This window comes from Vicugna pacos, chromosome 22 (genome assembly GCF_048564905.1).
Source record: "Vicugna pacos chromosome 22, VicPac4, whole genome shotgun sequence".
In the NCBI taxonomy this organism is placed as follows: domain Eukaryota; kingdom Metazoa; phylum Chordata; class Mammalia; order Artiodactyla; family Camelidae; genus Vicugna; species Vicugna pacos.
The window spans coordinates 28,843,326-28,858,421 of NC_133008.1; the positions used below are offsets into that span (position 1 = coordinate 28,843,326).

General features: G+C 55.4%; 1 protein-coding gene across 11 annotated transcripts in view; it reads left to right on the forward strand.

Annotated features, from left to right (window-relative positions):
• RANBP3 (RAN binding protein 3) overlaps positions 1–15,096 on the forward strand; it is a 54,158-nt gene that overhangs the window by 25,508 nt on the left and 13,554 nt on the right. For 6 of the 11 annotated variants that reach the window (XM_072947866.1, XM_072947867.1, XM_015241124.3 and 3 more), the window contains 6 exons: positions 6,073–6,109; positions 6,196–6,282; positions 8,168–8,239; positions 11,857–11,922; positions 12,849–12,941; positions 13,935–14,053. In XM_072947866.1, coding sequence (XP_072803967.1) covers positions 6,073–6,109; positions 6,196–6,282; positions 8,168–8,239; positions 11,857–11,922; positions 12,849–12,941; positions 13,935–14,053 — 474 coding nt within the window. The remainder of the gene's footprint in view (positions 1–6,072; positions 6,110–6,195; positions 6,283–8,167; positions 8,240–11,856; positions 11,923–12,848; positions 12,942–13,934; positions 14,054–15,096) is intronic. The other 5 variants (XM_072947868.1, XM_015241123.3, XM_015241126.3 and 2 more) reach the window with 2 other exon arrangements.

Here is a 15,096-nt window from a genome sequence, read left to right on the forward strand (position 1 = left end):
CGTGGGCCCCTCTTCTGTCTGATGCCCACTTGGTGAGAGCAGTTGGGCCCCACCCTGAAAGAGGCCTGTGCAGGAAGCACCGTGGGGGCCCACCTTCTGCCTGTGGCCAGGCCAGACGTTGATTTCTGAGGCCTGGCCTGTGGAACTCGGCTTCTCCATTCTTGTGGACTTTGAGTCAGTAGCTGTAATTCCAAGAAATTCAAGCAGTGCCCAGCCTGACAAATGCAAGGTCCAGTGTGACGGCAGGGAACTGGAGATGGGTTCTTAAGTCACTGTGGGAGAGATACAGGACTGGGGAGCAATTTCTGAAGTACGAGCCTAGGGGCCAAGGCCATGTGTGTGTGATGTACACACATGAGCTGGTTAGTTGTAACATCCGTAGCTGTAGGAATCCCCAGTTCCGTCGAGTCCAGCCCCGCCATCGTCATCCTCTGGTGACAGCTCTGAGTCAACTCACACTCTCAGAGGAAACCTTGTCTGGTTGCTAGTGGCTCCCGTCATTTGGCTTCTCCACTGATTGGGCCTGCTCAAGGCAAAGTCATCTTTGTTTTTTAGGTCAGTCAGGGCATTAACCAGGGCAGATGGACCCGGATCCCAGCTTCTTCGGGGGTTGATGTGTTTCTGTGGCTAACTCGGGCTAGATACTTCTGCATCAGAGCAGGTTGGGAGCCGGCTCTGTACCACACTGGAGTTCAGGACACGCCCACTTTCCCCAGCGGGTCTCATCCCTCAAGTCTCGTCTGTTCTCTATTCCGCTATCCCTCCAGGGAATTAAAGCTGCGAGTTCTTTGTAATAAATGATGGCTTGCTAAGTTGTTGCTTATAAAGGGCCCTTATCATCTTTCGGTCTCATCAGAACTCTGGCCATTGAAGGCTCAGTACCAGGAAAAAGTCTCTATATATCAGGCTTCCTGGCTCCCAGAAGGCAGCTTGAAGGAGACCAAACCACATCCAGATTAAGTTCTCTGTTTGATCCAGAGAAAGTGAGTGTTCTCAGTGCTTACCTCCGAGCCTGGCTGAAGTCCGCTGGACTGAAGCTCTGAGCCAAGGCGGTGTCAAGCCTAACACATGTTTATGAGACCCACCAGGAAACTTAGAAAGTCTGGGACGAGTGCCTGCAGGGCAGCCTACCCCCACCCTCTGGCGTCTGCATGGGCTTTGACCCTCGTCCCGGCCTGCCCAACATTCGAATCTTGGGAGGCCGCCTCTATTTTCCATTATTCGGTGTCCCATTTTGGTACAGATTTCTGACCTGGTTCCCTCAGTCACAGAATAAACAGCATTGTCTTGGCCTGTAGTCCATGAAGACGAAGTCACCTTAGCAGGCCCCTCCCTTGGGTAGCTTTTCTCCTCAGGCGTTCGTTCCCTGCAGACGCAGCCCACAAGCTTTCTACCCAGGCAGCCCACGTGGGGGTCACCGGGTCCCAGGCAGACCAGATGGGGGTCACCGGGTCCCAGGCAGACCAGATGGGGGTCACCGGGTCCCAGGCAGACCAGATGGGGGTCACCGGGTCCCAGGCAGACCAGATGGGGGTCACCAGGTCCCAGGCAGACCAGGTGGGGTCACTGAGTCCCAGGCAGTCCAGGTGGGAGTCACCGGGTCCCAGGCAGACCAGGAGGGGGTCACCCGGTCCCAGGCAGTCCAGGTGGGGTCACCGAGTCCCAGGCAGTCCAGGTGGGGGTCACTGGGCCCCAGGCAGACCAGATGGTACCTGGCATTTTCTGGGAGGAATCTCCCTGACATGGCCCTGTTTTCTGGTCTTGTCAGGGAGGCAGTGCCATTCATTCCTGCTCACTGCCCGTTTGTCTGTGTCTGTGTCTCAGCACCCTCCCTCCTCCCAGACCGGCCTGGCACCTTGTTTCCTGGAGAGCCACGTTTTGGGGGAAAGTGGCAATCCTTAATAAACTGAACAGTTGTCATTTTCATTGTTTCATCCTTATACAAAGAACAGAAGCATCTCACGCCTATGGTTGCCCCATCCTGGGTTAGACATTTCTCCCTGTTTTGTACTTTACGATAGGGACTTGCACACTTCATAGAGTGGGCTGCTCCTCCCGAGGTTCCAGTGGCTTCTGAGGGGAGAAGAGCGCACACTGCCTGCCCCGCCCGCCCCCAACCTTAACGCGCCCCCAGCACGCAGTCCGGGCGTGCTGATTTGTTCGTGCTGTCCTGACACCAGAAAAATACATTCAAGGGTTGTCTTTGGTCTTTTTCTCTTCTGTCTCCTCATGTGAGTGTTAACCAAGGATATTTTCATCAAAGTGTCCCGAATGGGTGCTGGGCCCAGCGTCCCCCAGGTGACTTCCTGAAGCCCTAATCCTCGCAGAGGTGGCTTCTGGGGTGGGAAGACACGGAGGAGATGGGCCTTCCACACCCTACTTGTGTCCTCGCTCCTCCCAGACGTGCAGATCCAGAAAGCCTGCTCTTCAGAGCCTCTTTATGGGGTCCCTGTAGTGTGGCCCCTGGGCTTTGGGCTGCAGGCTTCTAGGGTCCAAGGAGCTGGACAGGCAGAGCCTGACCCCATGTGTGTCCAGACATGTTCCAGACTGACCCCTGGAGAACAGCTCCCTTGGTTGGGCAAGGGGTGGCCCCCAGATGAGTGTGACGTGGAAGAGGCCCTGTCCACCAGGCTGCTGTGTCTGCGGGCAGAGCTGGCATTGGCCTTGTGTGGGGCCACGGCAGCCACACCAGGCCCCTTCCTGCTTTGGGGGAAGGCAGCGGGAAGCAGCCAGGCCCGGGCGTCAAGCTCTGGCTTTCCCCGGCCAGGGCAGGCGCAGGCACAGCTGTGGAGGATGTCAGCTGTCGGGCCGGCTTCTCCAAAGGCAAGCGGACATGACCTGGCCTTGCGTTCTGCCTCTCTGCTGTCTTACACTAGTTCCTGTTGAGCAGACTTGCTGGTGTCACTTTGCTCACTGCTTCTGAATCGGCTGTTTCAGACCCCACAGGGGGTTCCAGCAGCTTCTGGAAGGTCCTCCCAGTAGGGAACTTTTCCTGTGTTGTCCTTCCCAGGCCTTGGCCTCCCAGCCTTTCCACGACCAGGAGATCTGCCACAGGCCTGTGGGCTGGTTCTTGAGTAGACTCAGGGTGTGGGTTTAAGGGTCTCCTGGGGTTGGGGGGTCTAGGAGCATCTGATCTCCTCTGGCCGGTGCCCTTTCCTCTCCAGGTGACCAAAGGGCTGTGGCAGAGGACACGGCTCCGTTTCTGCAGTAGGTAACTTGCCAAGCGTCTTTCGTGTGGTGTCCTGAGTGTTGGGTGTATGGGCTGCGAGCGGAACAGACAGGGCAGGGCCTCACGGCGGCAGCAGACAGACACAGTAGATAGCGTCCAGTTTTGTGACACACAAGCAGGGTAGAGGCCCGAGAGAGGCTGGAGGGCTGGGTGGAGAGGAGCTGCCTCCGCTGGCCGGAGTGGCCCGTGAGCGTAGGGGAGTGCACGGAGGAGGAATGGACAAGAGAGGATTTGGTCACAGTGTTGGAGACTCAGTGCCCCAGTTTCAGGGATCAGACACTGAACGTCCAGACAGAAGCAGGACGCAGCAGAGAGGACCTGACAGCCGCAGAGCTCGCAGTCCTGAGGGCATGGGGGATGGCTCCAGGACAGGCCACTTGCTCAGCCACAAAACAGGACATGATACATTTAGTTCCGGTAGCAGGAAAAACCCTGGGATCGTCACACGTGTGGAAATGAACCTAGGGAGCCAGCGAGGAGGCCTCTGGAGAGCGAGGTGGTGGGCAGCCAGCCTCAGGCCTCACAGCTCTCAGGTCCATTGCTCTGTGTATAGCTTGGGGGATGCGTGCCCTGGCTGCTTCTCCTAGGCCGGCGGAGTGCGTGGGGTCCACGTGCTTTCACTAAACCCAAGCCATGCGAGCCCCCGTGGTGTCCTGGAGGCCAGGACACTTTTGAAACTTAGAGGCCCCTGGGGGACCCTGACACAGACCACATGACTGGGATAAGGACCACGGAGAAGCTCAGGGAGCCGTGAGGCCACCAGCCCGAAGGGTTTGTTCTCATCTGGGGGGTCAGGGAAGAGAGAGTGGAGACAGGAGTGTGTCAGCGGGAGAGGGAGCAGTGTCTGCAGAGGCCAGAGAGAGTGTCCGTCTCCAGGGGATCAGACGGGGCTTCGGCATTTCTGTTTTAATTTGGAGACATTTTTCCTGGTTCTCCAGGCCCGTGACCCCTGAGGCCCAGACCACAGTCCTCTTCTGCGCCTGTCCCCCTCTCGGCCATGCAGGAAGCTGCGTATCCCACAGGCCCCTTGAGGCTGCCACGGGCTGGTTTGGTAGAGTCGAAATGCTTGTTGGCGTGGGCGGGGGCGGGCTGGGGATGGCTGGGCCGCTGTGGAGGAGGGGGAGGTACCTGGAGCTTCACCTTGAGGGTGTCACCTGAGGTGGGGAAGTTCTGGACAGGAGGCCTTGATGTTTTGGGGATGAGGCTCCAGGATGTGAGTGTGGCCGGCAGGATGGTGCTGCAGGGGTGTGGCTCAGCCCCCAGAGAGCTGGACCCTCTTCTTCACCCCTCCGAGAGTCCCTGTCCCGGTCCTTCACCTGACTCTTCCTCACACCCACCCTGAGCTGCAGCCCTGCTCCACCTGCCCCGCGGCACCCCCTGCGGAGGAAGCGCCAGCACCTCCGTTTTCCATGGGAGGAAGGGGAAGCCCGGCCCAGTGACACAGTTTGCCCGGGTTCATCTTTAGGAAGTGGCCGAGCAGGGAGATGCTGACTAGGCTCCACAGGCCTTCACCTCAGCTCTCGAGCTCTGGCTGCCCCTTTGTGCCTGTCAGGGGCCAGCCTGCTTGATTCCTCGGGTGCTTTACTTTGTTTTGGGCCCTGAGGGTGTGTTTCCCAGCCTCTGATGGGCGGTCCCTAGCGGGGAGGGCGGAGACCAGTTGGGTGCCTTTCTTACCCTGTGGGCTCACCATCCTGAGGACGGGCCTGCCGCATCTGGCCCGAGGCCTCTTGTCCTCCAGCCTGAGAGCTAAGGTGGTGTTTACATTTTTAAAGGACTGGAAAAACAAAAATAAAGAATCTACAACACGTGGCCCAAATGTGGCCTGTGGAGCTGGAAATACTTTTCAGCCTTTTCCGGGGACCATGTGCCGCCCCCGGCTGCTCGTCCGCACTTCCCTCTCTGACAGCGGTCACTGCTCCCCCGTGCTGCCTGCAGCAGGCGGAGCACTTTCACAGGCGTCATCTCAGTTAACCCCAAACAGCTGCTCGAGGCAGGTGGTCCTCATTTGGCTAAACTTGAGCCTTGAGGGGCTTTTCTGAAAATAAGAAAATTGGCTTCCCTGCTTGCTCTGAAACCGGTACTCCCGGTGGAATGATGTCCACCCTTCAAAGTCTGCTTTTGGCTGCTCAGTTCTGAGGAATTGTAAGTCCCAGAGGGATTGTGTATTATCCTGGGGTGGGGTGGGGGGGTGCTCATTTTAAGTCTTCTCAATTGCTGGTTGCTCACATTCTAAAACCAAAGGTTAAGGAGGAAATTCTTTAGCCAGCTTTCTCAGCTTGTGACTGCTCAGCGGGTCTGTAGTCTGAGTTGTACCTGTGGTTCTGTTCTGAACGCTTTGGTCCAAGGCCTAAAGCTCTTGGTTGCTCTGGAAACAGTAGGCCACCTTGAAATAGGGTTCCACACTGCAGGGTGTGCCGTGGCAGGGAGTGAAACCACCACAGCTAGTGTCTCGCTGCCCCCCAGAGTGGAGAGAGGGTCGCTTTCCAGCTCTGGGCAAAAGGAACTCTGGCCACATCCAATCTAGTTTCCCTGTTTGAATTCGGGGGTGGCACGCCACTTAGCTGTACCTGGTGGAGAAACGAGGAAACTGATCCGGTGCTGTGAGTGTCTTCCCAGCCATTAAGAGGATGCCTTGGCACAAGGCCTGGTAAGGCAGACGCTGAAGGTTCCCGGGGGGAGTCTTTTGAGTGTTAGGTTGAAAGTCCGTCTGTGACTCGAGTAGCTGAGCTCATGCCGTGCGCCCTCAGCACCCCGTTTCTGGACCCATCCGTGGCGGGACTCAGGAGCTGCTGGGCCCTAGGCGGCCGGCCCTCTGACTGCCCTGACGTGTGTTCTCATTTCAGAGGTCAGCCGGAGGCTCCAGCCCCGAAGGTGGAGAAGGTGAGGAAATCTCTCACATGTTTTACCATCTTTGGTTGTAAAAGTGGAAGCAGCCTCATTTTTCTCCCCCTCCTCGTATTTTGTAGATTCTGACCGAGAAGATGGAAATTACTGCCCTCCTGTCAAGCGAGAAAGGACGTCCTCTTTAACCCAGTTCCCACCTTCACAGTCAGGTAACAGTTGCAGACCCTCACTGGACAGTAACAGCGTCCGTGTTTGTGGGCCTGCTGTTCCCCTCCAGTGTCTCAGACCCGTCGTCCGTCTCCTGTGCTCATCCAGTTAGAATCAGCCTGAGACTCTGTCTCTGTTGGGAGCGAGGTTAGAGCCGCCTGAGCCTAGCCCAGGTCTCCCCAGCCCGCACGCGGGACCGTGACACTGTGCAGGGGTGGGGCCTAGTGGACTAACCTCCCTCTGAAAAGGACCATCAGGGCTCTGACCATTCGGTGCGTGTCTGCCTTGCAAGGCTGCTGGCTGGCTGTGTCTGGAGACTGAGGTGTGGGCAGTAGGGTGTTCTCCTGACCCTTCAGCCACGAGCCTAGACCTCAGCGGTCCAGTTGAGAAGCCCAGGCTGGGACCCTGTCCCTATGGAGGTGGCCGGGCCCCAGGGCATGGAAGCACCAGATGGAGACAAGTTCTGCTCACACACAGCCCCGCAGACCAGCCTGGGGGCTTGTACAAAGGCTGGTGCGGAAAGAGGCAGGTTCCCAGGGTAGAGGGAGATGCTGGGGCTGCTTACTGGGAGGCTCTGCAAGCCTGGGCACGCTTCTGCACGTTCAAGGGTGAAAGCTGCGGTAGGGCCTGCCCCCTCTGCTCCCTACCCCGGCTCGGTCCCCTCTGCCAAAGTCCCATGAGCTCCACAGTACTGACTTAGATACTCTCCAGTTACCCAGCTTAAAGTTCATTCTTGGGAATTCATGTAAAACATTTACAGCTGTAAGCCTTAAGGATATCCCTTTAAGGGAGAAAGACACTCCTGGAAGCTTTGTTTCTGCTTACAAGAGTGATACGCACGTCACAGGGATGTACAGTGTAGAAAGTGTCTTTTTCAGATCGTCCCTGTGACGCGTTTGATTTCATACCTGTTTCCCTGACTACTTATTTGGGGCATTGCCACATCCTCTTTCACAACCCCCTGAAGAGAGGCACTGTCATTTGCTGGGCAGGCTGTGGCCTGAGGGGCCCTGCAGACGACTTGCAGTCCAGGCCGCAGCTGACATCCTTTTCTTAAGTGTCTCTGCACACTTGTTGCATGGGCCTTACTATGGAAGGCCTTACACTTTCCGGCCACTGACTGTATTCCCTCCATTCACTGTCCCCTGCGGAACCACATTTCCTGCACCAAGAAGGTGTGGCAGAGAGGAGAGGAGGTGATTTGTGCTGTGGCCATAGGCTGAAGGGGCAAAGGACTGCCAGGCATTCTTCCGGTCCTCTCATGTGTCACCGTGTAGGGGACACTGGGCTCTCAGGCATCAGGGAGCGGAGAGATGAGCAGGGCCGCACTTGACAGCATGGTCTTTGCACTGCGCTCTGATTCCTCTTTGCTGCCTCTGTCCACACAGTTAGTTCTTCAGTCCTGCTGTTACTGCCTGGGCCGCACCCTAGGAAGCACTTGAGGTTGTAAAGTAAGGCCCTAAACAGTTGAGGGGAGGGGGTTTGCAGCCAACCTGTGAGCCCCAACTGGTGACAAGGAGCAGGGCTGAGGCTCAGCCCCACGGGAGACTCAGAATATCCGACGCGTCTCCTTCCCTCCTGGCTGTGCCCACAGCGGCATGAGGACGAGGCAGGCAGCCACAGTAGACCAGAGTTGACTGCTCGACATCAGACTGACTGAGGTGGTTCCACTGAAGACCCACTTTTTTTTGCTGTAGAAAGAATCCCAGGGTATCACTTTTACTGGAAGTAGCTAAAGGCCAGGTTCGCAGTGCTGACCCCCCGCCCCAACGGTGGGGCCTGGAGATGACCCCTCAGGTGGGAGCAGTGACCCCGTGCATGTCTGCCCGCCTACTCATGCTGTTTTTCCTCTTGTTCCCTCCCCTGCCTGCACCTCCTTGTCAACAGTATCAAAAAACAATGTTTTTATGCCATCAACCTTCTGCGAACCATCTGCAGGCAATTCTGACTCAGAACCAGGTGAGCCCTCCCATCCCTTTGCCTGTCACAGCCAGTCGCTGGGGGTTTCCTGGGATGGACAGCAGTTGATACTGCAAAATAAGATCTTGAATAGGAATGGACAGTCTGAAATCAGCATTCTTTTTCAGTTCCTAAATGTTTCCTAACTCGTCAGCTCGTAGATTTGGAATCCAGTATGAAGCAGGCTTCATAAGCCCTTACTCCTGTTTCTGCAAGCCGGGCCTGGGTACGAGGGGTTTCGAGTCCTTTAAAAAAAAAGCTGTAATGTAATACTCATCTTTCAAAATTTTACACAAATAATGCATCAGTATCATTAAAAAATCGGAAATACTTCGAGTATGAGTGTCTGCCTGCCTCTTTCCCGCTCCGCATCCCCGCGGTAACCGCTCTGATGCTTGTGTAATTCTCCAGACCCATTCTCTGGGTATTAAATTTTCACATTCATTCATATCACTTAGATCCGTTTGGATAAATATATTTAATCACAGCTTTAAAGCTTTAAGGAAAACAGCGTGATCCTTTCCAAAGAATGTGGAGCCTTCCTTTTTCGGTCTTTCACTAGAGACCCAGCTCCAGGATTTCTTGAAAGTTTCTCCCACGTGGCTGAAATTCCTCATAAAAGATTTAATGAGCAAGTGTAACCACCCGAATTCTGTAACTCAACCTGCCTTATATAAATTCACTGCCGACTTCAAAAGAGGGCGAGATAAGTCATACTGGGCTTGAGGGCGCCATCAAGGGAAGAGGCGAGTTGTTAGAACTTTGACAGTTGGTTTGACTCTGTCTCTCTCTCTCTATCTGCATGTGTAGGGAACCCCAGGTTCACATAGATGCTTCCAGTCCTGTGCCAACAGGGTTCATTTTGGCTCCCCCCTTTATATTTCTAACTCTCTTTTCTGACAGTAAGAAACCTGGCTCCCTTTGTCCTCAATGCATTTACTCTTTGCTCCAGTCCCCACCAGACAGCCTTCTCTTGGATTCTTTTTAACCTCTGGGACACATCAGGTTAAATTCTGATCTGTCCTCCTGGTTTAATCCAGGATTCCCTCAAGGGTGAGCATTGCCTGCCTCAGACGTCATTTGGGGGTCTCTGAGGTCAGGCAAAATGCGCCCTCAGAAAGAAGCCTGCTTGCTTCAGGCATGATTTGGAGGAGGGCAGGGGTTGCCCCAGAGGGAGTGTCTTCCTCCTCCAGCAAGTTCATGGGGCGGGCACGCATGTGCCCTTGAGAAGACCCCAGTACAGTGGCCTCTGCACCGCTGTGACCATGGCGTGCATGGTGGTGCTCTGGCCACCAGACAGTGCCTCTTCGTTGCACCCTGACTGTGTTGCAGGGAAAGTGAGCTTCCGGAGGCTGTGAGAAGAGACTGCATTTGTTTTAGTGGAGATGGGGCCTGCGACGGGGGCCTCCGGCTGCCCCAAAAGCACACCTCCCTGCTGCTCTGGGCCCCTTCTGTCCCAGGGCCCCGGTTGCCATCAGAAGTGTGGCACGCCTTGTCTGTCTGTGTGTCGATTTACTGCAGCATTCAGCATGGATTTCCTGTGCATCTGCGGGGTGGGGTGGGCCAGGCACCATGCCCGGGACTGATGGTCAGTGGCAGGGACTGTCTGGGCCTGTCTCCCCTGCTGGTCAGCCTGGGTCAATCCCAAGGGTCAAATGGATCAGAGCAGAGTGGTGGAGATCAGTCTGTAGCCTCAGTGTGAACACTGCAAAGCCGGCTCTAAGGACTTTTTTTTAAAACTTACCTAAATTATGAATTTCATCTCTTTTTTTTATGTTTCTAAATTGCCGATCATCTTCTGAGTAATCCTGAGCTTTGGAAATATAATTCAGCATTTCCTTTCCCCAAAGGAACATCTGGCAGCCCGTCTTCCCACGTATCCTGGGCTGTCTGACTCTCCTCAGTGTGGTTTTTATGACCCCTCTCTTACAGGAGAGACACCAACCCCACCAGCGCAGGCCCCTGGAAGCCCTTCAGGCTCAGCTCCTCTGTACTAACAAGCTAGCAGTTAGAGTTGTTATGACCCTGTTTTTGCCCAAGGAGAGCAGTTTGGCTCACGTACATGCAGACAGCAGGAAGGGGGCCTCTTGTTTGATTGGGAACCCAGATTTGATTTTGTTTCATACCTGAAAGTTTGGGCTAACAAGGTGTGTCTGTGGTATGCTTCTGTGTACAGTTGAAGGGTTTCTAGTATATCCGCAGGTGTGCAACCATCACCGGAATTAACCTTAGAACATTGTCGTCACTCCAAATAGAGACCCTGTGCCCTGAGCAGTCCCTCCCCGTTTCGTCTTTCCCCACCCCTGGCAGCCATGAATGCAGTTCTGTCTCTGTGGATTTGCCTGTTCTGGACGTTTCATGACAGTGGAACCATGTACCATGTGACCTTTTGGGGTATCTTCCCATTTATTTAAATCTGTACTTCTACCAGTGTTCTGTAGTTTTTATTTGTTAAATTTATTCCTAAGTATTTTTTTTCTTTTATAAATGGAATTGTTTTCCTGTTTTGGGGTGGGGATTAGGTTTGTTTATTTACTTACTTTTAGAGGAGGTGCTAGGGATTGAACCCAGGACCTTATTAGCATGCTTGCTAAGCATGCGCTCTACCACCTGAGCTACATCCTCCCTGCCAGAATTGTTTTCTTAGCTTCACTTTTGGATTGTTCATTGCTAGTATGTAGAAAGACACAACTGGTTTCTCTGTATTGATCTTGTTCCCTGAGCCCTGACGAGGGTTTTTTCCCATGAATTAGACCTTAACACAAAATCGCGGCTGCTCTGGTGGAGCAAAATGCTGCTGTCCCCGTGCTTTTCCTGAGGCAGACTGTGCTGTTAGAGCCACAAAGCTTTTTATGCTGATCCTTCTGGTCCTGGATTGCGTTAGACTGACCCCCACCCCCGCCTGCTGCCCAATTCTGAGGAGGGCAGAGTCACCAAGATGTAGAGAGTGAGGGGTCTGCACACCGTGGCTGAGCTGCAGCCAGACTGAGCCACCCCAGGAGCCCCTGTATTTGTCAGCCCTGCATGGGTGTCAGCCCAGACACAGGCCTGCGGGCGACCCCGCCTCCTGCTCCCGGGCCTCCCTGTGCTCTCATGAGCGCGCGGTGAAGCGCTCGCTCCGGCACATCTGGAGAGAGCGAGCTGACCGGCTGCCACATCTGCTCTTTCGCCGCAGAAAGCGTGTCTCATTTCCCCAACATCTGCTGGTAGCACAGAGGCTTTTCCTAATGACAGACATGTCCTCTGGCAAGACATGTCCTCCTGCAAAGGGATTCAGGCCCCAGGGACCTTTACTCTGTGGCTCCCTGGCGTCCCTCAGGGCCCTCGAGTGCAGTACAGCTTCCTAGCCCCTCAGCCCCTGGCAGGCAGCTGGGGAGGTGGCCCGTGGGTTGACCGGCCCTGCCTGCGGCCCTCCTCCTCTCCCCACCCCCTGCCCCAGGCTGCCTTACAGACTAGGGAATCAGAGGGGGCTTCGACATTGCTGTTTTGACTTGGAGATATTTCTCCTGGTTCTCCCTTGAGGCCCAGACCACAGTCCTCTCCTGCCCCTGACCTCTCCCAGTTCTGCTTCCCCGGCCTAGGCAGGCATGCTTTTATCTTCTGTGTTGTGCTTGTAGAGGAAAAGAGCAGTGGATTCCGGTTGAAGCCGCCCACACTCATCCATGGCCAGGCACCCAGTGCAGGTAGGTGTCCGCCTTTGAAGAGGAGCGTGGAGTGGCCTTCTCGCCCCCTTCCAGGGCCTGGCAGCCTCAACTTGCCTGTGCTCTGGGCTCTGCCTCTCTCTGGGTCGTCTCACATACCTGATGACATGTGAGCACCAGACAGCCTCGTCAAACAGCCTGTCAGACCCAGAAGGTTCTCCTACCTGGGAGCCCGCCCCCTGCGGAGACAGTGGCAGGGGGCAGGCTCAGCTTGGTGTGGGACATTTGGGCTCTGTGCCTGGCCAGAGCTCAGTTGGTTCAGACTGCCTCTGCAAAGCGTTCTGGCCACAGCACGCCACACCGTTCACCCCAGCCAGCAGCGTGTGCACAGTTTAGTGGCTGCTGGTGAGCAGGGCCCAGCGATGGTGCTGTCCGAGCGCAGCAGGTCCAGCGGGGAAGCCCGTGCAGGGCCGGGAGCCTTCTTGTGGCCTTGTCCTGTATGTTTGGCAGAGGGATTTTCTCAGAGTGGCATTTGGAGAAGCAGGTGCAAAGGGTACCTTGCGACCTGCGACCGCGAGCAGAGTCCTAAACTCTGGGTCAGCTGTGGCATCACTGTTTCCCCCGCTGTCTGCACGTGACCCTGAGCCCCACACTTGAGAACGACTATCCCTTGGCTCCCTCTGTAGGGTTACTGTTCCTACTGGGTGCGTTTGCAGGCAGGATCAGCGTCATGGGGATTCATTTAATCACAGGTAAAAATAGCAACAGCCAGAGTTGGTCTGAAAGGGAAATATCTTGGGTTTTGTTTTAGTTTTTAATGTGCTTCCCTGGAAAGTCCAGCCCAGGAGGGACAACAGATGGGTTCCTGAGGCTGATTTTTCTGTAAAGCACCCGAGAGCCAGCGAGGGTACGGGTGGCCTTTCTGCCATGTGGTCTGAGGGCCCGGGCATGCTGATCTCTGTTCCCAGGTCTGCCGAGCCAGAAGCCGAAGGAGCAGCAGCGGAGCGTGCTCCGCCCGGCGGTGCTCCAGGCCCCTCAGCCAAGGGCGCTCTCTCAGCCGGGTGAGTAAGCCGGGCCTGGCGCCTGGGCTCACACGGCCCGGGAGCGTCTCCCTGGGACGGCTGGGTCTCCACATGGTGGCTTTGGCCCTCTCTGCCGAACGCTCTGGGGGAGGAGAGCGCTGGGGAAACGATCCTCAAATCCCTGATGAGCCAGGGGGACAGGCGTTTCCCATCTCCCTGCAGCGCTGAGGCCACGGCTGCTGGGAGGACGTGCTTCTTGCGCCCGCTGGCATCATGAAGGCTGGCCCCCCCGGAGCAGGGCGGGTTTGTCCCTACGTGTTCGCAGGCAAAACTGAGCTCTGTGTGTCTAAGAGCCTGGAAGAGTGATTTGATCAGATGCACTTTGCCGTCTTACTTGACAGCGTTAGACACACCTCCTGCACCGCCCGTCTCTTACATTTGCACAGGGAGTGGGTTCAGTTCTTCCGTGATTTCCTCGCTGTTGACAAACTGTTCTTTCTCTTAATCTTCCCCTGCTATTCAAAACCTTGATCGGAAACGGTGCGGCATCCCACCTGGGAGAAACTGAACATTTGTGGAGCATTTAATTACCTGGGAGATTTTTTGGTCCAATGCTTGAACAGTCAAAGCCAGATTTAAAGTTGTGCGTGTTGTATAATCTCAACTGTTTAAAAAAAGGGAAAGTGCATAGAATAAAGACTCTGTCAGTAAATCCGGTTTTATAAAACCCGTAATTGTTCCCCAAATATATTTTCTTCTTCTTTTTTTTTTTCCTTTAATGCTATTGTTTGTGAATACACTGAAAATTCACATGGTTCTTTGTGGAATAAGCATTAAGGTATTCTCACTTTTCTGAGGTTTCAGTTTTAGTTTGGGTTTTTTTTTTTTAACCTAAGAATTTGTGACTTTCAGTAGTGATACCAGATCCTTTCCTTAAAAAAGGAGACTTTACACTACGGGCCCAGGGTTCGGAGGGAGCACTGAGGGGTTACTGCACTAGCCCCTGAGACCCGGCTGTCCTTCTGCCCTCAGTCCCGAGCAGCGGCACCAATGGGGTCAGCATCCCAGCAGACTGCCCAGGAGCCGCAGCATCCGCCTCGCCAGACAACCCTGCCCGGAGAAGTCCCTCTGACGAGGCACCAGCACTTGAGGTCCGTCGGCGACGGGGCGGGGAGGGTTTCACCGAGTGCATGGACTGCTGGCTGCCCTGAGCAGTGCCCGAGCCGGCCTGTGCTGAGGCATCTGAATTTGCTCAGAGGTGTCCCTGTGTCCCTGCAGCTGACTGGCCAAGTAGCCAGACTGCCAGGAACTCTATGGCTCTGAGAGAAAGGGGCCATGAGAAGGGCTCTGCATGGAGGGCCGGATTGCCCAGGGCTCGAGTCGCTCCCACGCACGCAGGGCTTTGACAGGGCCTCGGCCTGCTATCCCTGGATGGGCGTCTCCCCTCCCTCTTCTGCAGCTGAGCAGCTCAGGGATTCGCATACGTGTGCTACTTCTAGTAGAAGGACTGTGCCTGGGAGTCAGCTCAGAAATTGCTTGTTTTAAAAAAAAAAAAAAAGTCCTTTGGGGCCCTGGGATTATATAGGCCAGAAGCATATGTTTTCTTGTAGCGTTGCGTAGCAGCTGGAAAATAAGGGGCATTTAACGAAGAGCCTACGTTTGCAGTCAGCAGAGACAGACTTGAAACCCAAGTAGCAGTCTCGCAGCAGGGCCTCCGTACGCAGAGCCAGGTTGCACCTGTGTGTTTATTCCCGCCCCGCCCCTCTCAGCAGATAAGCTGCTGCCTGAGGTCCCGTGCCCCCCACACCCCCACTTAGATATTCATGCCCAGATGGTGAAATCGATGGTCTACAGTCCAGTTTTCAAATGTCCCTGAGCCCCCCACCCTCAAATCACAGTTACTGGAATTGGAAAGAGAGTCATTTCCTCAACATCCTGCTTCTCGGAAAGCGGTGGCTGGGGTCTCCAGGGCAGGAAGTCAGCCGTGCAGCTCTGAGCTGGAGGGAGACCACGTGCCCTGACCTCCACCGGTGTCCCCGGTGACAAGCGTCCCGGCCACCGAGTGCTCTCCCCTCCCTGGAGAGGGCTGGCCCAGCCGGTCCCAGGGGTCCTGCTGGTCCCTCTGCCCAGGGCGTGTGCGGTGGAGACGCGCTGGGCAGATGCAGTCGTGTGAGGTGGCTCATCTTGCTCATCA